A 24,402-nucleotide genomic window follows, 5' to 3' on the forward strand; every position below is an offset into this window, starting at 1 on the left:
GCTTATGCTACACTGTTGGTACCAGCTGCAGTGTCTTAATTCCTGGACCTCAGACTCATGCAAGGTATCAGAGCCCAGTTGGTACGCTGATAGCATCCTATTGCTTTTGAGGTGTTGCAGAATAGAAAGGGTGTGTTATTGCCTAACTAATCAAGAGGAGGGTGCTGGGTGAGAATGTTTCTGCCTTGAATGGTGACATTTCCTCCAGGATTATATAGGAGTGCAATTGGCAATTCTGAGGCAGTAAGCAAAACCCTGTACCCTCTCTCCAGGAGATGTGGCACTACCTTGATAAAATACATCTGGTATATGCCATTACTTGTGTCCATTGTCTTTACAGCAGCCACTTACAAATCCCAGATGCCATTGGTGCCTAAAAATTTCACTGTGATACCCATAATTTTCAGTTGTGATGTTACTGTAATAATTCTCAGCAATCCCCAGTAGAAGTACAAAGCTTATTTATCATTCCCTCCAAACCAGGATTCTGAACCACAGAAGAAAGACAACCAGCCATAATGATTTATTTCAATAAATAACAAACTGTATCACTGTATGTGAACAGGGACAGTGGTTCTCTTTACTGTACTTTGATACAGGCAGTCTGGCTCTATGTAATACATATGGTCAGGGCTTTTTTCTGGGAAAAGAGGTGGTGGAACTCAGTGGGTTGCCCTCAGAGAAAATGGTCTCATGGCTGGTGGCCCCGCCCCCTGATCTCCAGACAGAGGGGAGTTTAGATTGCCCTCCGCGCCGCTTGGCTGCACGGAGGGCAATCTAAACTCCCCTCTGCCTGGAGATCAGGGGGCGGGGCCACCAGCCATGTGACCATTTTCAAGAGGTTCCGGAACTCCGTTCCACTGCGTTCCAGCTGAAAAAAATCTCTGCATATGGCAAACTCTTGAAAACATGGTAATAGGCAGCTGGGAGGTTGCTGAGGAGTTCTCTTTGGATTTCTTTGGAAGAAAGTTTTTCTGCCCTCACTGTTTGAACATTTAACTTGTTGCATGCATGACATCTGTAAAGTGGACACAGCCATTGCAAAGACTGGAGGAAGTTGGCGTGTTTTTGCTTTGAGGGGAAAAAAAGGTTTAAGATGGATTGCAACAAAAAATGTACATTCTAGAAAAGGTTGGGCTTATTCATGTTGTGTGATAAATACTTGAAGAGAACTTAGTTGTCATTTTGCTTGAAATTATTTTTGAACATTTCATCATGATGGTGGTTTGCCATTGCAATTTTTCTGCAAGTTGTTATGCTTGAATCCCACAGAGTATTTCTACGGGCAGAAGGTTTTCTACCCACAGAATTCAACCCTCTTGTTGCCCCTTTTCACTGTACCCAAAATACCCCCGGAAAAGCTGCTCCTGGGGGACAGGGGACAACCAGGGATAGTATTTGTGTGGGGGGGGGGGAACTGGGTTGGGTTGTAGGGAGAAAGTTGCTTTCTGTGGAATGAACCCTTTTTGCCTTAGGAACATCCTGTTGGGTCTAACCCCTGAGCTGTACTTATGATTAAGTGCTCATACCAAATTTATTGGTGCAATCACTTCAGCCCAGTTTTTGCCATACCAGTTCACGTGAACAGAGCCCGAGCTGTGCATAGCTATGGAATCTTATTCACTAGAGTTTTTGAAGATGTCAAAATATTAATAGCAAAATGTTGGTATAATTCAGAATCACCTTTTTTAAGACATTGTGATGCTGAAAATTACAGATTGTTCATGAGAAAAATTTTATAAAGAAAGACTTTGTTCACTGGCACCCTGTTAATCAGACAACTGATATGCCTGGGATCCAGGGACCTATCTGAGTTACTTATGCTCCACCCACCTGGCACTGCTGCACTCTCTCCCTTGGTGGCATCACTCAGAGTCTCCTTACACAAGACATCTTACACGAGTAGGATCAAGTGAAAGATCTTACACTTGTTCTTCCATTGTGGATACATATGCACTGCTAGGGAGACAGAGTACACTTGAATATAAGACCACAGAGAAAGTAAATTATTTGAGGTTTCCCATGTAAGATGTCTTGTACAGAGAGACTCACATACTTGCCATTCAAGTGACGTGGCTGGGCTCTCTTTGAGTCACTTATACACATACTGGCCAAGTGACTCAGGCGGGCTGGTCATTTGCATGCCCTCTGGCTGAATGTCTACCTCACAGTAGACAATGTCTGAGCAAGTTGTGGGTCCATGCCAGATCCTCCAACTTGAAAATGCTGCCCAAGAAACTGGGTAATGTGGTCAGCAGAATATGTAACAGCTTAACACTGCTGTCATCTGTCCACTGGTAAAGCTTTGTTAACAGGCTATTTGGTTACCTGCCAACCCCCATTCCCCATGGATGCTGGTTAGCAAATCTTTCACCATACATGGAAACATTTTGTTGAATGTATGGTTAATTATAATCTGGATAAGAGGGTATATGGTTTATTTGATTTTTTGCAGTATGGCTTATTTTATTTGTATATATATTAGGAACATATTAACAGTTTTGTGATGGGAGGGAGCTCATGTTTTCAATTTGATTTAGTTTTTTTCTTCTTTGAAGAGATTAGAATGTGTAATATTGTGGATTTTGTGACTTTTGTATTTTTACAAAAACAGATACTCATTTAATCACCGTTTTCATTATCTTGACAGGTGCAAAAGCCTAAACAGCTATGAAGATTCCTCTCAAAGAGATCATATGATATTGGTCTGTGATCAATATTGGCCATGTTATAGTGCTGTCAAGGAAAATACAAGCAATCTTTTGCAACACATTTCAGTGAGCAAACCTGTCAACCTGACTGCTTACCCTCAGTCACTAACAGTAACATTCTAAACAGAGTTACTCCAGTCTAAGACTGTTGATAGGAGTAACTGTGCTAAAAAAGTGTAACTTGAAAATGCTGCCCAGAAATTGGGTAATATTATTAACACAGTATGTTTAACCAAATATGTTATATGAACATTTATATTAGTTATCAGCCTATGAAGAGTGGCCCAGACAAGATGACAGAAAGACTTGGAGATGAGATAAATAGTATATGATTACGAAAACTCACACAGTAAATGTACTGGGATTTGGGATAGTTTTGTTTCCATCTTTTCAAGGTAAACATGCTCAGTGAAGGAAAAAAATTGATACTAGTTTCCCACTACAATCTGGAACTACTCGACAGCCATTTTTTGGGTAGATTTTCTCTTTCCTCCTTTCTTTCACTATCTTCAGTGTTTCTCCACAAACTTCAGGATGTCTTTGGGATAGTAACTTTCACTACCATGAAAAGCACAAACTCTGTGAAGAAGCAAAGGAAGAAACAGATACATTTTTTAAAAAGAAATCCCGAGCGTTCAGGTAGAAAACGCTAATTAGGGGAGAAAAGCAGCGAGGAAGACCTCGAGTCTGTGGGGCTGCGCTTGCTTCAGCACTTTGTCCCGCCGCCCAGAAACGAAATAAGCGCTGAGAGCCCCGCTCCCCAGTCTCTGTGTAACAGCCAGCGGCAGCAGCGGCGGCAGCTTGAGTCCCCCTAGCGGCCATGCCGCGCCAGCCAGTCCGGCGCGCCAGCCAGCCTGAGGCAGGGTCTTCGCCTCCACCGCTTGCCAGGCGGGGGAAGCCGGAGATGCGTTTGATGATGTAATCTCGAGTCAGTGAGCGGTGAAATTTAACACCGAGCCGTGGCGGGGAGGTCTTGCTTTGCCTTGGGTTGGCTGCTTGCTCTGCTCCGCAGCCAGAGGCAGTCGCCTTTCAGCGCTGAATGCCTGTGCCATTGCCACTAGTCGCTGCTTAGAGCAGTCCCCCGCCCCTCTTTAGCAAAGAGTTGGTGTTCTGTGCGTTGCTGCTACTTCCCGAGCGCCAAGAATTTCTCCCTGCTGGGAATCCCCCCACCCCCAGTCCAGTTGCACACAACTTGCGCTGCACTTTGCAAAACCAAACCAAAAATTAGACAACCCAAACAGCAGCAGCAGCAATAAAAAGGGCGTCCGTCTGTGACCCGCACGTGAGCCACCCCTCTGGCTTTTTTATTTTGTTTTTGCAGCGCTGGCTTTCCTAACCATGCGGAAGGCACTCTAGTGCAAAAATAGCACTCTGGACAAACCAACCCGCGACCACCTCGTGGGGGCTGGATTTCATGGACAGTACCTGAACCTTGGGCGGTCGGGAGTTGGCTTTTGTTTTCGCGCAGGACTTCGCGGCTCGGACAAATGCATACAAATGCATTTAGGAGCTCAAAGGACCAGGCGTGGAAGCAGCTCTCCCACAGCAAACGCGTGAGTACGAAAGAACGCCGGAGGGGGGCGAGGAGCAGAGCCCGGGCAAGGGGGCGGGCTACGGCTGTGGCGGTGGCTGGAGCTCGCCCGCTCGCGCACAGCGCACGTTTTGCAAGCGTGGCGTGGCTTCTTCGCTGACCGAAGCTTGTGCAACAAGGTCATCGGCGGCGAGGGGAGGCATCTCTGTGTTGTCGCCGGCGTGAAAGCAGTTATGTGGCGAGGGAGAGAAGAAAAGTTCGCTTGACGCCTTCCCCGTTCCTCGCTAGAACAGGCGGCAGGGATGCGGGGACTCCCGCGTCTCTCCAGCTGTCCTGAAACTTCCGAGGGCTTGCTTATCTACAAAGAGGGAGGGAGGGAGGAGGAGGAGGAGAGCTCCCTGGATTAGCTTCGCTTCCTTGGGCGAGAAGGAAGCGTTGGTCTTTTCCAGGTTTTTTTGTTTTCAGATCTTCACCGGGAGACTGCAGATGTGACTCTGCTGGTGTTTTTCTTGGTCCGGCGGAATTTGCTGGTCGTCAATTGATTAGGCAGCCGATTGAGCATGAATTAGACAGTGAGTTTGGGTTGCCAAGCGGAGGCTTAAAGGAGAGCCTCGACTCCTCAGAAGAGATGACTCTGCTGTCACAAACACAGCATCCTCATCCCGCTGCCAGCTTTTTGGGCTCGCCTTCAAGGAACGTGCCAACTCTAGAATAGCAATGCTCAAACTTAGAATTATTTGTCATTATACATCAGGTGTGTGCCGAGGGGCATGTTGTGTGTGCTTTGCTTATATCCTGGCCATTGCTCCCAACTCTGTACCCAAGACGACATCTCCTTGCCTCTAGCACAGCCACAATACTCCCCCAAACCGTTAGAGCGGTCAATTCACCCTATCACAGCCAGTGAACGTAAAGGAGGGCTTTGGGACATACACGTTCCTACTCCCAATAATTATTTCTTCTAAAGTTCTGAAGAGGCCAAGAAATGTGTAGAGTGCAAAATTGCCCCTTCCGGTCCACTTGGGAGTAGGGCTATGAGAAAGGGCCTATCAGGGTATAGGAGTCTTCCAGTTGTTCAGGAAGCCCTGTGGATGGTTACACATGTATGATGGGTAGGTCAGGGGCAGAATGGCCCTTTAACTTAGCAGGAAAGCCCCAGGGATCACTGGTAGCAAAGAGCAAGCTGAGCCATGCGACCTGCACTGCAAGAGCTACTTGGTTCAGCTTGCTCCAGGGCTGTTTTAATGCTCCTGTGTATGGCCCTCTGCTTTGGTAACTGCAAATGGGTGTTCATGGAAGGACGCTGAAGGAGAGAAGTGGTGCTTTCTTTTCTTGTGCTCTGGAAGGTCACAGATCTTGTGTATTATTTTTAGAGGAGGAATCATTTAATTTCCAAGCAGATTTGCTTGTATGCTGAGAAAGAACTGCTACAAAGGCTTAGCTGCATGCCATCCTTTTTTGGGAGGGGTGTGTGCGCCAGTTTAAATAACTAATTTTTTACTGGGAATCTGCAGCAGGCACAACACATTTCAGAATAGCTTTTGTTTGTTCCTCTGAGCAGTCCTCTTGGTAGAAAGATGTGGAGGAAACTCAGAATGATATTGGGAGAGGAAGGAAAGCTTTAAAGTAGCATACATTTGTGTGTATAAAAGAGGGGCCAGCGGCAGATAAGATATTTGGAAAACTTACTCTCATCTATCCTCTCTCCCTCACAGGCAAATGCTACTGTGAAACACCGGTTGCCAAAATGAAACTTTGATCAAATACTCTTCTAGCTCATGTACATTAATGATCTTTTTTCTTTCCCTGAAGGCAAAGAAAGCAAAGAGGCATTTGTTGTTTCTTGTGGTGGGTAGATAGACATCTGAGCACAAAGAACCTGGGTGCTCCTTCAGGGATGTTACTAGATTTTCCATGGCCTTTGCTCAGCTTCTACTTAGAAAATGAACAGGCTACACCAAGCTGCCAATTCTTTAATTTAATACAGTGAAGGCTCTCGTGGGGCAGCTTTCTATAAACAGATCCTTTGGCGTGCATGGTAGTCTTTTTGCAAAAGAACTGGAGAGTAATTTGACTGCTTTTGTTGAGATTTGCAAGGCTGCCTCATTTCATGTCTCACTGGTTGGAATTTATTCTTGGTATTCCAAAATGTTCTTTAGGTTCTTGTTCTTACTGAGATGGTAAACCTGTGTGTTGTACCACTTTAGACTGCACGTGGAGACTCACATGATAGAATTATATTCCATGCTCGACCCCTCCCCCCCCCCCACAGAAACGCATGCCACAGGAACAAAGCAGAACCCTTAACATCCACTTCTGTTGAAAGAACTACTGATTTTTTTTTGCATGGAAGAAGATTATTACATCACACATCTGCAATATGAAGTGGTATAGCCTAGACACAGGTTTATCAGCTCTGTAAGATCTAGGCCTGTGAGACAGCCCAGTTTCTAAGAAACCACTTTTGGTTGAGCAATTTAGTAGTTTTGGAAGAAGGAATCTTTAGCCTCAAATGCTCTGAACATTTCTTCACTGAAATAAAGTGTGAGATCACAAAATTGTTTAAAGCTGTTGGAAGTTCATTTGGGAATCATTCCTGCTGCAATTAATGCACTAGAAGTGACACCTTCCCTGCAAGATGGGAAGAAAGCCTTAACAATGTTACCTTTTGTTGGGTTCTGATCTCCAGTAAAACTGACAAGTTCAGTTTCAGTGTACTATTCCCCTCCCCTTCACAAAAGTACAGGTATATCTGTATTTATATATAGATACACATATGTGTACATGCACAGTCATACTTTAATTTTAAAAAACCAAAGAGACTGATGAAATTGCAAAATCCCTTGCTTTGTCAATTTCACTGGAGTCCAGAGAGGTGGAAAAATGAGGGAAACAGCATGACTTTCCCTTAATTTTTAAGAGTTATTCTAAAGGAGATCCTGGTATGTGTTAGTGTTTAAAAAATTAAATTACAGACATATGTAGCTTTCATTCAGATCAGGCCATCTATGGAGGGAAGAGGAAGCTTTTCATGGCATGGGGGTAAATCAAATTGCCTGGAAAATATCCTCGTACTAGGCCTCTATTAAAGGAACAGGACATTTTTCTCCAGATCTGTTGACCCTGCTTATGGCAGATGAATTTGTGATTACGTGTGGTCATGAACAGGTAAGGGAACTATGCTGTGCCTAAGAACAGAGACCAAATAAACATTTCCATAATGAGAAGAAAAAGTTAAAATGTGAAAAATGTGAGTGACTCTATTTATACCCTGCTTTCTCTCCCAACTGTGACCCAAAGCAGCTTGCAATATTATTCTCCCCTCATCTAGTTCACCCACAACCCCGTGAAGTAGGTTAGGCTGTGGGAAAGTGACTGGCCTAGAGTCACCCAGCAAGCTTCCATATTCTACTCTGACTAAAAATGCCAATCAGATATGACAGGTGACACAAGCCCCTTCTGCACCGGAAACATAACTCCTCACTACCCCTGAAGTCAAGCCGAATGGCATGGAATTGGCTTGCCTGGGCCCTTTCACACCTTCATGTTTGATCAGTGTGGTGCCATTCTTTTTAGTCTGCACCATGTCAAAATGTGTGGGGATTTATGAGTGCTAGCGCTTTTGTCCCCCATGCCGTCACCAGTGATTTCCCAGGGCCAGCCCTTCCTTTCCTTCCTTCCTCTTCCTTCCTTCCTTCTTGCGCAAGCTGTGAATTGATGCATAGCTGGAATGCTGGATCAGTCTGTTTCCTGGATTTCTCCCTCTCAACCCATTGGTGCATCGATCCTATACTGGATTTAAAAAAAAGAGTGGAAAGGAAAATGGAGAAGAAAAAGGGGAGGAGGGTGGAATTGAAAGGAGGGGGAGGAAGTGGCTGGATAGACAACAGTGGTCAATCACAATGAAGTGGGCTGGCAGAGGGCAGGAGTGGGGTAGAAAAGGCTGGAATATTAAAAGATGGGATAAAGTGTGTGCATGGGGAAACAGCAGACTGGAAAATTGATTTTTTAAAGGAAAAAATTGGGGTATAAGTGCTCCCAGGAAAGCTGCAGAAAAGCCGCATAGTAGCTGGAGTGACTATTCATGGCGGCAAATTAGGTGCAGATGTTCATGAAAAAAACCACCGCAGTATGGGAACTGAACTGGTGGAATTGGTCTGCACAGAAGCGGTTACAACAAACATGAAGATTAAAATATGATTGTAAACCACTTTTCTGCATAGCCACCAGTCAGTTTACTAATCAGGCGTAAGTGCATTTGCACTGCATGTCTTTCAGATGAGTGCACCAACAGCACGAGAAAAGCTTTAAAGTATTTTTCTGAGGGACACCTGAAGTCAGTGTGGATAGGCTGGATACCAAGGAGCATGCTGGAGAATTTGGAAGTGTGAATTCCCTGGAAAGCAGCTGTCCACAAGTTTGGCTGCACATATGGATCCAGCTTGATTTAAAAAGTAGTATCTTGGTGAGCAGTGAGACTGGAAGTGTCACATGAAGACTTTGTCGGGTGGCCACATTGCATGATGTTCCTGGAAAGCCATGTTGATCACTGCTACCACCTTGAAGTTACTGTAGATCATCTGTTTCAGAGCCACTTCAATATGGAGGAAAATCAGGCTTGCTGTTGAGTGTATGCTCAATACAAATTGGCAGACAATTACAGCTCCCTGATGTACATAGTATAATATAAAACACACGTTTACCATATTCACTTTACACTTACAGGTGTACTCATAAAACATCTTCCTAAATGTGTAATGTATTCCCTGGTTGACAGATGTAGTTTATATCAAGATTTTACAACATTTACATTCCTCTCCATCATTGCAGTATTCCTGGAGCTGCCACATGAGACTGCTAAGAGTATTCCCTGTCTAGAGTTGTGCAGGCTGCTGTCAGGGGTGGACTGCCCTTTTAACACAGGGAAATTTCCTGGTTGGCCACTGCCCTAAGGGGGCACTTAGTGTCCAGGAGGAAGCAGAGCCAAACCCCAGTCAGCACCTCAGGGGCCACTTCATTCAGGGCTTGATTACACATTACATGCCATCTGGGTGTTTTTCAAGAACTCATGTTTATTTTCTCTCCCTGTAAGATACAGGGAAGAGAATTTACACCTCCTTGTAAAAGAATCTCAAGCTCTTCGGCAGTCAGGCATCCCTTTCATTGACAGTTCAAAAAATAATTTCTTCATTTTTTTTGACAACAAGAAGGAATTTCCATGAATTTCAATTTATAATAAAGCAACAGCCATATAATTCTTTTTGTAAGGACAGTATTACCTTTTAAGATGGTTATAAGAAATCAGGTGTATTTGAACTTTTTAAAAGGAGAAACAGGTTAAAAATGATCTCCCCCCCCTCCTCACAGGGTTTTCAAATGCAGCAGGCAGTCTCTCATGGACACAAAATACTTCATTTTAAGTTTGTTGAAAGGTTAGCTAATCATTCTGTTAAGTACCTGTGAAAACCCGTGGTCAAAACAGTCAGTATTGTAGGAATTGTAAATAAGTCACTTCCCAGTAAAGTTACCAATGCCCTGGTGGGTGCAGGGATCCCCTGCTCCCAGCCTCTGTCCCCCCACCTATCACCTGACTGGTGGGGAGGAAGTTGCAGGAATGGGCCTGGAAACTCCAGAGCACACTCCTGCGTGCTATGGAATGCTCCTGCATTACACTGGGAATGATGTCATTCCCAAGGTGATATGGAATGTTCTGGAGCACACGCGCACTGTACGCGCACACAAAGTAAGACTGCTAACAAGTCCCATCTCCCACTTTCAGCCATAGGATCTGGCAACCTTATTTCCCAGTCCGCTTTTGGTTACTACACAAAGGTGTGCAGGACACAGGGCTAAGGGAGAATGCCTAGGAACTAGATGGCTTGTTGCAGCAATCTTGCAAACAAATCCACAAATGTTACTAGTCCTAAAAATGTTTAATGCTTGCCCTCACATATGTTTATTAATAATCCATTTTAAAAGTACTTGTATAGAAACAGCTGTTTTGGGACATAAGATTAGTAAAAGAAGGAAGAACTGAATGGGAAAAATATTTACTTTTTCTATTTTGAGGTCGCTTCAGAGACACAATTTTCAGCGTTATTTTTTTTATTGCTCTGGGAGTTCTACATGCAAAGTTCTTAGCCAGCCAGTTCCACTTAGTGTGATTTCCCTGCCTTGTTTTGCAGAGGTCTTTATCCAATGTTCTACCACCACATATCCACTGTGTCCAAGAGTCAAAGCTTTCAGTGGATTTGTTGCAAGTGATCGATCCTGTACATACTTCAGTTGTCAGATTAACGTACTATATATCTCCGAGCTGTAACCATGCCAAATAATGGTCTAATAACCATCAGTTGAATAAGTTATCTGTTATACCTCTGCAGAATCAACCGTTAGATTAGTAGGGGTTTTTTGCAGTCTTTTAGGCTGCATCCATGCAAAAACTTTTCCCTCAAAGGAAAAGTCCCCACAGTAAAAGGGAACACACCATTTGGGCATGACACAACCGACTCCTGTTGTTTCCCCCTCTGAGGCATCCATGTGGATGCAGCCTGCTAGTTCACTGCAGCTGGATTTCTCTGCTTTACAGTTCTTGACTTCCAGCCCACTCTGGCTTTTTTTGCATTCTCATATAATCCCCTTTTTACCCCCTCCCCCCGGCAAATAATCATGCCTTGCCTGTCATTCTTCCTCATCAAAACTCAAGATGGATTACACAGTACAAGTTATTACAATCAACAGATGGATTTGATGAAATAGGCAAATGGGTATGGGTTGCAAAAATTTGAAAACATTGCTGAAACAAAGCATAAGTAATTAAACATGACTTATTTAACAAGGCAGAAACTACCCAATAAGAGCAAATCTATATCAACAGTCAGTACCTAGTAGTATAGTCTACAGTCTCATCCCTTTACCAAAGGATCTCCACTGGTGTGTCCCAGATTTTTTTTAAAGAAAAAGACTCATTATATACCATCATTGTGGATACAAAATTTATAAGATGTATTGAATGTGTATGAAACATGCATAAATATATATTTGCATGTAGTATATACATCCACATAAACCAAGTTCAGCATGATAGAGGCATTTGATTCTTCTAGGAATTTCAGAATGATCCAAAAGTACTTCAGGATGAAAAAAACTGGATTTGCTGGACATGTATTATGATACAATCTTCTATGAGCCAAAGTTTGGAATGAGTTGGCTTCCCTTTTCAATATTAAACTTGCTGAGGATAGTAGTTGCTGCTCGACTTTTCCGCATACTTTTTTCATCAATTTGGGCCCCATTCCCAATTCCAGTGCTTGTGGATTGACTGCCAAGAAAATCAGGAATAAGTAGAGCATGTGGAAAAGCCCTTAGTTAGGAAGAAATCACCTGCATCAGCTCTGAAATTATAGTTGCCACTTGGCAATGTTTGATTGGAATCAAGCAAATTATCTGTGAGACAGTGGCTGTGATGAGAGCTGGGTCGAATCCACATTCACCTATTACCCGCATTTTTAACGGAAATCTTCCGTTTGTCTCCAGTCCACAAATTTCTCCTCTCCGTTCACATTCATGCTTCCAATGTGTCTTTCTCATGCGTTCCTCCGGTCACACAGCCACTGGAAAACCCGCTTTTGTGGGTGGGACCTCATTTTCTCGCCCATTTTTTTAAATTTTTTGAACGCACTTTTCTGTTATTTCGATTTTACCATATAAGGAAACATCATCAAAGCAATATATCACATGAACACTTGGAAAGCAATTGGTGCTCGTTTTTGGGCGGGGGATTTAAAAAATCGATAAAAAGGGAAGGGTTTAGAAAAAAACTCTTTGTGGGTGTTAGTGGATGGTCAGTTTGGTTGGTGTTGGTGCTTTGTGATGGTCATGGATTCCATAATTGCTATCATTGGTCATGTTATGTGGATCTTAATGGAGTGCCACATGCAGATGCTGCTGGCCTACCAGCGGTACTCTGTTCAAAGGCAGTGGGCCTTTTTTCCAGAGTTCTGGAACCACCGTTGCCTGGGCGTGTTCAAGAAGACGGCGGCGCCAGCGGTTTCTGCAGTGGTTCCTGCTTGCTGAGATGGAGGAGCCGAGGCAGCACTGGGTGTACCCACGCAGCACGGACTGGTGGGAAAACGTGATGGTGCACTGGGATGACCGTCGCTGGATGCGCCGCTTCCAAATGTCCAAGAGCACGCTCATCGAGCTGGTGGAGGCTCATTTAAGCTGCAATTTTTTTTTTATCGCATCTTTGGCATAACGATATTATGCTAAATAGAAACCAATGCCTTATTTCGTTGGGGCATTGACGGAGATCCAATATTCCCAGACATGTGTTACCCCATTGTTGTTGCAACCACCAATCAACTCAAGCACCGTTAATAATTTAGGATATTTAATTTTGCTATATCGATAGGAAGAATCTTGCAAGAAATAAATAAAAATTTATGTTTTTTATTCATCAGTACTGCATAAAAGCGATGCTTTGATAAGAATAAATTAATCTTTTTAAAAAGACGTGCCAAATGTTAGAACATCATCCCAGGCAATATTCGAGCTAATGTGAAGTGTCATAGGGGACTGAGTATACGTGGGGAAAGCCAGGAAGCCTGATAGCTGTGCTGCTATGTGATCTTTATTGTGCAGGAATATACGCCGTAATTTCGCTATTACATTGATCTAGAGAAAAATAAAAAATAGAAAAAAAACAGGGAGTTGCGCGAGGCCGGTATTAGGCTACATTGCCAAAACAAGTTTTACACTCAACCAGAAATGATTTCGAAGACATCTGAGTTATAATTCCCAGACAATGAAAGAAAAAATGAAAAACAGGCATTAACAGACTACGGAGCACTTGATAATAGAATCGGCCAATGGGAACGCAGGGAACGGCCAGAAATACTTGAATGGGGGTGGTTTAAAAAAAAGGTGCGTAAATTGCGCTTGTAGGCGTTCACGTCCACTGTGAAATTCCCACAAGAAAACAGTGACTGAAGTTCCAAGAGGAATGCGGAAGAGATGCGTGTGATTTATCAGGCAATGTGACCGGCACTCGGGAATGCGGGGAAAAGGTGGGGAAAACGCGTTAAAAAAGGAGTAATGTTGATTCGGCCCTGGTTTTCACAAATGGTAAGCACATGTCACTTTCACACTGTCTGCAGCATGTATTACCAGCAGGAATAATTGCTGTAGGATTTGGTTGTATGAATATGGTTTATTTTTATTTCTTTGCAATGGTTACAAACATTATTCATATTGTAAAGCTCTATATGCGGGATGGAAGAACCGAAGTATACAAAGTGATTAGATAAATAGTTTATTGTTTCTACTGTTAAAAAAATCATTTATGAAACCTCAGAGACAGTTTACAACAAGCTTAAAAGCCAATCATACTCCTTATGACTCAGTATTTAATAAATCAGTTTGACAGCTGGCAGACCACAGTATATTAAAATGTTAGCCATCATTATAAACCAAAAACAGGTTCCAGAAGCAATGGCAATGATCCTGGGGGCACATCCTAGACCAGCGATGGCGAACCTATGGCATGTGTGCCACAGCTGGCACGCAGAGCCCTCTCTGTGGGCAGGCGAGCCAAGTCGCCGATTGCTAGGTCCAGGGCTCATTTGGAGGGAAAACGCCTGGAACAGCATTCCAGTAGCTCTGAGCAGAGATAACATGGGTTTTGGCCCTACCCACGTGATTCCTTTTCCTCAAGGCTGCCTCCCTGCTGCTCGTCTCTTTAACAGCAGGAAGCAGAGGCAGCAGCTGGGCTGCTGGGACTGGCTTTCTAAAGAAGAGTCAGCTGCTTTGATTTAACTTGTTTTACTTTCAGTCGTGGCTCTTGAGTGAGAGAGTGCTTGCAAGCAGGGCTGCTGGTCTAAATAAGGGCAAACTGCTTTGATTTAACTTGCTTTACTTTCAGTCGTGGCTCTTGAGTGAGGGAGAGAGAGTGCTTGCAAGCAGGGCTGCTGGTCTAAAGAAGGGCAAACTGCTTTGATTTAACTTGCTTTACTTTCAGTCGTGGCTTTTGAGTGAGGGAGAGAGAGTGCTTGCAAGCAGAGCTGCTGGGCTAAAGAAGGGCAAACAGCTTTGATTTAACTTGCTTTACTTTCATTCGTGGCTCCTGAGTGTGTGTGTGTGTGAGAGAGAGATGTTAATTAGTTGGGACAGCTGTATGAGTTGTTTTTTCTTAACTAAAACCTCAGTATTCAGGTTTAATTGCAGTGCTGGCACTTTGAAATAAATAAGTTGGTTTTGTGTTGCAGTTTGGGCACTCGGGCTCAAAAAGGTTCGCCATCACTGTCGTAGACTTTTGCTCATTGCCCAAGAATCATTAGACGGTCCATGAACTTAGAGTAAGGCAAATCGGAACCAGTGAACTCCTAACCTTTGAGGGGGGAGGTCAAGGTGGTCAAGCTATATTGAAGCCTTGGGAATTGTTCCTTTCCAGGGGAACGTTGTAAGGGAGAGGGTGCAACTGCTGCTGCTACTTGCACAGATTGCCAGGGGAGTAGTGCTGCTGATTTCTTCTAAAGGTCAGGTTGGGGGCTCTATTTATTTATTTATTATATTACATTTCTAAACCGCCCTCCCCGTCAGACGGACTCCATGAAGAGGACAAAACAGGCGAAACTAGTCCTGGTTTCCCACATGCACTTCATCATTTGATGCCACCCTGTGTCATCACATGTAGCTGAGTGTGCACCCCTTCCATTGAAAAAGCATTGTTTGATCTCTGATTCTTGGTTTGATGTTGCAGTAATAAGCATGTATGGGTGAATTTATGGCTGTGCATATGTAGCTTCTTGTTATGCATTACAACTGGGGTGAGTGTTTGAAGGGTTGAATCAGGACTAAGAGTCACATTACAGTGAGAAGCCCAAAGATGACTGAGTTGGCATAGTTGAGTTTGTACTTGTTTGCATATCGTTTTGTGAATGTAGCAGATGGCAAGCTACAGTCTGCAGGATAATATTTTGAAAACATTCGCTATAATCTTAAGAACACTTTCCTGGGAGTAAGTCCTGCTGGATAAAATGGAACTTACTTTTGAGCAGACCTGCTTAGAACTGTTGCCATTAGGGATTCCCCCCACCCTTACATTTGCATTGTTGTTTTCTAGCACTTCGTATTTTGCCAAAGCATGTTAAGGCTTGTCTGTCTAACAATTTTTTTTTTATAAAATCCAGGCTGTGGAGAAATATTTCAAGGGCCACGTGTTATTTGTCTGATGTAATGTATATGAATGTTGACAGCTCCCCATGTAAGGAGAGTTTGTTCACATGTATTAAATATCTGGAGACTCCTCTAGCCAAATCCAGGGTGCAGTGGGGGATGTAAAAATCCATCATTTTTTAAGCAAAAAACATGAAGTGATCAAATTGTAAATACAAATGAAATATAAAAGGAAGTGAGCACAATTTTCTGTGCGCTGTTAGTGTGAAATGAGTATCCTTTTGTGTATGCAGTTCCTATAAATTGCATTTCCTGTGCTTTGGAGCATAGTGGGAAACTGTGCTTCAGGTAGTGGAATTCACCCAACTGCTCATTTCTTGAGTAGCTGTGATTAGAATTGCCTATTTGTCTTTTCAAATCCTTCTTTCTCTGTAAGACCTTCTGATAGGTTCCTGGATGTTTTGGAGCCTTGCAAATTAGGTCCAGATGAGGGGAAAGATTTTGATGTGGGTATGAAAAAGTGTGAAAAAAATTCATTTAAATGTATGAGTGCAGTTGCCAATATGAAGTTTAGTTCTAGGCTACTATTTCTGACTTGCTAGAATCAATTTGCATGTTCCTGGCAGAGGAGCTACCTTTTATGGCTGGAGTAACTTGTATGTAATATTTCAAAAGTGGTAACAGTGCTAGTCAGTTGTAAATGTCACCTGAGCTCCTTGGAGAAAGGGTGGGATAAAACTGTAATAAATTATATTAAAGTTCTGTGAACTAAAACCTTGAAAGATTAACAGTGCGAACCCAAGCCCATGGGCTTAGACTGGTGTAACTCTTCTTAGGATTGCTCTGTAAAACATATAACATGTTCTGTATAATTGGTTTCCACCACAATGTTTTAACACCCATAAAATGTCATTTTTCTCATGATCTCACAACATGTCCCTTCTTTTGGAACTCTTTAGGTAGCGGCCTTGCATGGGAGAGCAGACCAATTAATGCAGTAAACTTTGTAGCAGTATCAAATGTTGGAGTACTTCTATGTAATGGTGCTCAGAGGAAAACCTCAGAGCCATACGGACACTCAGCTTACATAGAGAGGCATGCAACTGATAGCTTGGCTTGGTGCAGATACCTGCTCTAATTCTCCTAAACAAGGTTAAGAGATTAGAAGTATGATAAAGGCTCACATAAGGATACAGAAAATACAGAACAATCATTAGGAACACTACTAGTACAATAGTCATAGTATTGATTCATGTAAACTGTTAAAAAGAACTTAGAACATTTCTCTTGTTCTTTGTTCCTAATTTATGACTGTGGAAAAAGAAAGAACATATGTGATCAAGGGAAGGGATCAGCTTTCTAAATTGATTTACCTTCTGTGTAGTAAGGAAAGGAGTGGAACAAGAATTTGGGAATACCTGAATTGATTGCTTTTGTATGTGGCTTCTACATGTGCTTCCTCATTTGAGTTTGCATCTGTTCTTGATATTAGCCAGAGACAGCTGTAAACACTGGACATGAGTTTGCCTAATGCCATTTATAAAGCTAGATTGGCATTACTTGCAGCCATATGAACCTTTCAGAATTTTTAAAGGGCACCTCTCTGAGAGAGACAAATTTGTCAGGCTGACAAGGCTAGACATGACAATATATCAGTTACAATAGGAGACTGGGATATTTTGTGATGGACCTGATTAGATTTTATTGAAACGATTTGGTTGATAAGAAAGATGAGTTCACCTTGAATCAGCACCAATAACATTTCTAATGTTGAGTGGCATTATTACTTTTGAATTATATTCTTTAGGGCCTACACAAAATTTGTTTTCGTTTTTGTTTGCTGTTCAGGTATTGTTGTTATTAGTTTTGCATCAGTCCCTCCCTGTTCCTTTCCTTCTCCCCACCCTGAAACAACCAAGCTTGTGTTACAATAGCTGGTCCTGGAGCTGAGGAGGTTTCTACCCAGGCCCAGCAGGGGCCTGGTGAAGGCTGAGAATCTCTCTCCTTGTTGGGCTGAAAATGCTGTTGGAATATGTCAGAAAGAGTGTCCAAGAGTGGCTAGAAAGGGAGAAGAGAAAGCCTTGGCTTACTCTAGTGTAACCCTAGTATCAGTAACTGGCACCAGCAGTTTGTCTTGTCTTTTAATAATTCAAGATAGGAGGGGGGAGTGAAAGGGAGCTACACTGGCTCCAGAGGAGCACTTCAATCTCTGAGGAGAAATTTTTGGATTGAGAGCTCACATACCAGGTATTCCAAGATATAAGGTATCTGGTACTTTATAGACTCTGTACACTTTGATACAGGACAGAGTAGACTAAATAAGGATTTCCAAAGTTTAATTTCGTAGGAGTTATATTGTGGCTGTATTGTTATGTGTTTGATTCTGTAACAGGCTTTAATGTTGGGCCTACAAGGCAGAAGATTACCAATTTAGAATATTGTTTCAGTTCAAGAAGATGCCTCAGCAAGCAGCACAGATTGTGTGGACTGTAAAAAGAAAGTAATATGACTGTACCCTAATTCATACTTATAGGCAGGGCTTTTTTTCAGGGGGAACGCGGTGGAACGGAGTTCCGGCACCGCTTGAAAATACTCGACAATAGTGCTTGAAAATAATATTATTTCAAAGAAACCCATGTGTTTCTTCCTCATTTCCCTCTTGAGAGTTCTGCCACCTCTTTTCCCAGAAAAAAACCCTGCTTATATGTATATAAATATATTTACTGTTATATGATTTTCTGTACATTTTTCTGCAATGGCCTCTCATGTTTTTTGGTACAAATCTTTGAGATTATCCTGAGAGTAACCTGAAGACAGCATGCATTAGTAAAGGATGCAGGGCTTTTTCAGGTGGGTAGCCATGTTGTTTTGCAGACTGCAGGATTTGAGTCCAGTGGCACCTTAGAAACCCAAGAAGATTTTCAGGATATAAGCTTTTTGAGAGTCAAAGCTCCTCCCCCACCCCCCAGTGATATTTCACCCATAGAATGACCTTCCCTTTGAGGCTTGTCTGGGGCCTGTGCTGTTTGCCAGGACAAAACATTTCTTTTTACTCGGGCTTTTAATTAAAGGGTTGATCTTTTAATGCCATTTTTATAGTCTGCTTTTAGCCTGAAAACCATAAAACTCATGTTATGCTGCTGTTTTGTGCTTTTATGTCCTGGCTAGTTATTAATTAACAACTTTCATGGTTTTTTATGTTTTATTATGTTTTATCGTTTAAGCCATCTTGACAGTGGTGTAAACATTTTCTAAATAAATAAATAAATAGGATCAGAACAGGCCTTACCTGCCCATTGAGAGAGGAGAGGATAAAAGCCTCCATGTCTGTTATGTTATTTGCTCTTCCCCTCTGATCTCCAGACAGCCAGGTACCAGAATAACAAAGAGGTAAAATGTCATTCATTTAAAATATTTGAATCAATGGTAGTAATGGTATTAATGAAAATTACTATTTTGGTAAAAATTGTTGAGCCTGGGTATTAATACTTTGCCTTATCTTACTTACAGCAAAATCAATGGGCTTAGACTAGAGTAACTCTGTTTAAGATTTGATTTGTTAACCAATAAACCATTATGATAGGTTTAATCAGTACTAGGGTTTTATAAGAAAAAAACTAGGTATCTTCCCCGATTTGGAAGAAAACTCATGCACTATTTGATTGCAATTCTGTTCTTCAGAGGAACTTACATTATTGTCCAGTCTTCCCATTATACAAAAACAATTTGTTTCTCATAATACCTTGAGAACATATCTTTATTAATAATTTTTGTTCAACTTCTATTCAAATAACTATCATAATGATAGGCTTAATAGTGGTTGAAAAGTAAGTTGCTGCAAGTTATCTGGTTATTCTTTTAAAGTAAATTAGACTTCTGAGAGATTCAGAGTATATACCTTGTCAGTTTACAAAAATTACCTCTGAAATATAACATTGGTAACCATTGTGTGTTCTTGTTATTCAGATGTCCTCAGGCAGACTGAATTCAGCTGGAACAGTCTCATTATCATTAAAAATAACCTTCCATTTGTATTTCAAGTTGCAGTTTTTTTCTGAGAAGGCTCTTGTGCTTTTAGCAGCTGTATGAGAAGCAGAAATTCATCACAGGACCCTTCTCTAGCACATTTCACTTCACCTTATAATTTCTGCATCTTATGTCTCTATTAAAGGCACAAGAGCCCCTTCTTGAAAAAACATATGTTTATTATTTACATCTGGATAGTGGTGAAAGTGTGCAAAGAAATGAACTTTCATAAATATTTACTGGCTTTGTTCTGGTAATTTTGCAATTAGTCAGAGATACAGAAATTTAGCAAGTGAAGCTTGTCTTGTTATGGCTTAATTTGTTAATTGGGATGGAGGAGAAATTATTTTCCATGAGTCTGTCAGTGTATAACAAGTACAAATACAGGCCAGCTTTGATCATATGTACCTTGAGTTAGGCACCTTGAGTTAGACTGGTTAGGGATTCTGTGATTTACTATCACAGGATAGTAAATCGAGGTTGTTATCGAGCTTTCTGGCTGAACAGCTGAAGGTGGTCTTGGATCCCAAGGATGACTGTCAATATACATGGACTGTACCAGCCAAACACATGCATTTGTGGCTCCGTGACAATGGTGGAACTGTCTCAGGTTGAGATTCACCCAGAACATGAAAGAAGACATACACTGGATATTCTTTTCTGTATCAAATGGCTTGCTGATGATCTAACTAGGGACCTGGAGTTTTGGCTCTTATTGTGGTCAGATAACTACCTTCTAAAGGCATGGTTGAGCTTTATGCCTCCTCACTGCAGGGTTGGTGGACCTAATAAGATGGTCTGCCCTTAGGGGCTAATAGTTCTGCTTCTTTCCAGGCTGCTCTGAGGAGCCTCCCAGGTGACTCTTTGGACAGCCTTGTAGTGGAATGTAATTATGAGCTATCTGGGACTGCTCCTTGGTGTCCTCTACCATGACACTGTTAATTATCAGGATGATGTAGGTTATGGAGATTACTGGAGTGTCACTGACAGATGACTTGGGCATGCCATACAGCCCATTTTCAGGTCTATGAGGTGGCAGTGATGGGACTAAGTTTTTTTCTCCCTCTCCCATTCTGCCAACTGAATCTTGTTCATTTGGGCCCTAGCTGTGATTTTCTCATAAAATCTGTTCTGATTTGGAGGCCAAATGAAAGTAGATCTAGTAGCTGAGGTGGCAGAAGAACCTGCTTGTGCTTTTGTTATGGCTAAAGTCAACCAATGGATGCTGACAGTGTCCTTGGGGTGAGATAGCCACCACTTGTTTGTGACCCTGGCTTTTAAAATCATGCTGAGAAAAGTTTTTGGAACCTTTGATTAACATTCACATAGGATCAGTGTATGAAGCCATGAACTCCGAACACTGCAGTGTTCCAGTAATCAGTTGTTTCTAGCTGTGGAAGACAACCTGATCCTATGCATGTTTATTCAGAAGTTACTGAGTGCAGTGGAGTGAAATGATGCATAGACTTTCTGCTCCGCAGCCCAATCCATTTCATGTTTATTTAGAAATGGTGTTTCCAGAAACATTTTGTTGGCTGTTGTGAAAAACAGGATGTTGAACTTAGGTGGGCACTTAGTCAATTACAGTCAATTTCTCATGTTGTAGGAATTTCACCAGGCCCTCAGCAGCTTCCACTTCACCATCAACATGACCATGATGAATCAATCCACACAGGAAGAACATTTTCTAGATACCACTGTACAAATACATAACGGATGCTTAAGAACCACTTTATACCAGAAACCTACCAATTGGCAAACGTATCTACACACCTCTAGTCACCTTCCTAAACACAGCAAACAATCCATCATCTACAGCTAAGATCTATGTTACAGCTGCATCTGTTCCAATCCTATCTGGTGTCAACGATGCCCTTCCACTCTATACTGGACAAACAGGTCAGTCCTTATGCAAAAGAATAAATGGACGTATATCTGACATTAGATATTACAACACTCAAAAATCAGTGGGAGAACATTTTAATGTTTTAGGACATTCCACTGCTGACCTAAAAGTGGCTGTCCTCAAACAAAGAAACTTCAAGAAAAGATTACAATGTGAGATTACTGAAATGGAGTTCATTCACAAATTTGTAACAATTCCCTCCCTCCCAAGCTGAATAGAGATTTAGGATTCTTATCTCACTACAGAGAAGTTAGCCGTGTTAGTCTGTGGTAGTGATTTTATCTCACTACAGATGCTAATTTCTGCTTTAATTAAGCTGCATTGTACCATTCTATCCTGACATCTTCCTTTGCTACACCCCTCCCATTTAATCAAGCTACCTTTGCATCTTGATGTCTTTCCTTATCCCACCTACCTTTGGGCTGGGTGTGACAGATGGCACTTGAAAGCAGCTTTTCTAAGTGCAGCAATCAGAGAGTTGGGAGGGAAAGAGTTAACTCTTGCTTGAAATAGAAAGCTTGAGTGACAGGCTTCTCCCTCCTCTCTGAGTGGTCAGTTAGAACCCGGCTAAAGAGCTGACAGTTGGTTTTCTGACAGGATTGTTGAGAAAGAGTTTGTGAGTGAGTCTGACTGGGAAGATCGACAGGTTTCCTCTGGAGTGAGGGGAGAGAAGAATAGAATTCTGAAGAGGAATTCTATTTAAGAATTCTTAGTATAAGTGTCAGCATAAGCTGAAGCCTGCTTGACACAGACACCATAGAACTTGGTGTGTATTTTGGCAAAAGTGATTGGATAGTAGGTTGAGACTCCCTTTCAAGCCAAAAGAGGAAGGGTTATATCTTCTTAGGAGAAGAAGATTAATTCTTGCCCAGTTTCTAAACAGTGTTTCTAAACAGTATTTAGAAATGGTGTAAAAACTGTTTAAAAACTGTTTTTAAACTGACTCCAGGAAATTTGTGCTGTAACTAAAGTATTAAGTAAAACACCTCTCACTTATAAGAAACTAAGCTTCAGTGAAACTATTTTGCCTGTTACTTGAAGTGTATTCTGTACTACCAACACAATTTTACCTCAGCACATTCATTCCCTGACTACACTTATTCAGTCTCTGCCTTTTAAATAAAGTTATTTCCTTTTGAACATTATACATTCTTCAGTGCCATTTCCAATAAAAAGGAAGAGGGTTTCTTCTCCTCATCAAGTTCCTAGACAGGCCTAAAAAGCCAAAATTATATCTGACTGTCGGGGTGGGACACACAGACTTTCAATCCTCAAACATTAACACTCTACTTGGGGCTACTCAGCAAAAGCAGGCAAACTGAATTTTGGTGGGAAAATCTGCCTTACAATGGGGGGAGTGAATGGGAGTCTATCATACTGGGATATACAAGCCCAAGGATCTCTGTTCATACTTGCATCTGAAGAAGGGAGCTCTGACTTTCGAAAGTTCATATCCTGAAAATCTTGTTGGTCTCTAATGTGCCACTGCAAACCAACACTGCTACCCACATACAACTATCTCATGTTCTTATATTATTAAGTAATTACTCTCTGGTAAGAATATCTAATATTTAGATGTAGCAGCATGGAGACAGTCGGAAGTGGCAGTTCTTCTCATGGTTGTGTAAAGATCTACTTTGTGAAATGTGAGGCTGCTTTGGAGAATTGTATCAAGCGTCTCTTATGTGTAAAATTCTTTTATTTGGTGTGTGTGTGTGTGGGGGGGAAAGATCTGAATCATCACTTATAAGTGGTAGTCTATATGCCAAATCAGGTGCCAGGAGAGTGCTACATGGGGAGTGCCATTCACTAACCTCGAGGCATAAAGTGGGGAGAGCAAATACAGTGAGGAAAACTTTTCCTCCACTCACCTCTGCCTCACTCTAATGGAGCAGTTCTTAACCTGTGCTTCAGGGGGTCCATGAACTGGACTAAAAATAAAAATAAAAATTCAGTTTCCTTTCAGTTTCTTTGAAAATTGTTTTTGAGGGGAAAAGATCTTTTCATGTCAAAATATGCTATTAAGATGTTGCTTCACTCCAAACAAGTATAGGGTAGCATGGTCACATAGCATACAATCATCATCATTGCCATGTTATGACATCTAGCATACTTATCTGTTGATAGGAATTAAAGATTAAGATTATGGATATTTGAGATTAAGATTATGAATATTTGTCTTTTTTACAACAGGTCTGTCATGATCTGGCTGTGCCAGGAAGGCCTAGCAAGGCCTCAGAAGCCTGTTAGCAGTGGGAGTAGGCCTGCCTACAATTTCCAGGAGCCCCTGGGCCGTTTTGGCACCTTTTTTGGCCAATCAGAACACAGGGGATCTACTGCTATATAAGTCTGGGAGGAAAAAAGCCTGCATTCTTTCTCCCAGGGAGCAGGCCAGAGGAGGTTTCTGCTAGGGGGGAGAGGCCCTCATCCAGGTAGGGTGAGAAGACAGGCCTGGCAGACAGTGGGACAGTGAGTTCAGTTGCGCTAGGGCCTTTTGTTTATTTTGCTTTCACGCATCTATTGTTGCTAATGCACCTTGGTTGCTTGTTTGTTTGATATTAACTGACCTCCTTGCAAATAAATCCTTTTGTTTGTTGTTACTCTGCTGGGTCCTCACGTCTGTTTATTGGCCAAGCTATGGAGGTCAGAAAGGTTGGGAGGGTACTCTGGGCCTTCCCAAGGGACCCTAAATCCCAGAGTGATGGCAGTGTAAGGTGGCTCACCTCACCTGAGGCATAACAGGATCATTGTGAATTTTGATGTTCTTTGACACAAGCCTACCCTTGTCTGGCAAAGCGAGCTATGGGAGCTCTGATTCTGTTTGCTACTACGTATCTTTGTGAGAGGGTTTTCAGCTCTTGTTGGCGTCAGAATGAAAAGTCAAAATCGATTGGATGTCAGAAATGACATACATGTTGCCATGCCAATGACCACTCCACAATTTCAACTTCTTATTCAAGCCAAATAAAAGCAGCCCTTACTTTTTGCTTTATTTGCACAATTTGGATTTACTTCAGTTTTTTTCAGGAAGTGGCCATTAATTAAAATAAAGT

General features: G+C 42.1%; 1 protein-coding gene across 1 annotated transcript in view; it reads left to right on the plus strand.

The window, feature by feature from the left end:
* The first annotated feature begins 22,934 nt into the window (after window positions 1-22,934).
* COL24A1 (collagen type XXIV alpha 1 chain) overlaps window positions 22,935-24,402 on the plus strand; it is a 259,353-nt gene continuing 257,885 nt past the window's right edge. Inside the window, exon 1 of the mRNA XM_054980368.1 lies at window positions 22,935-23,036. Within this exon, the coding sequence (XP_054836343.1) occupies window positions 22,935-23,036 (102 nt within the window). The remainder of the gene's footprint in view (window positions 23,037-24,402) is intronic.

The sequence above is a fragment of the Eublepharis macularius genome, chromosome 5 (genome assembly GCF_028583425.1).
Source record: "Eublepharis macularius isolate TG4126 chromosome 5, MPM_Emac_v1.0, whole genome shotgun sequence".
In the NCBI taxonomy this organism is placed as follows: Eukaryota; Metazoa; Chordata; class Lepidosauria; order Squamata; family Eublepharidae; genus Eublepharis; species Eublepharis macularius.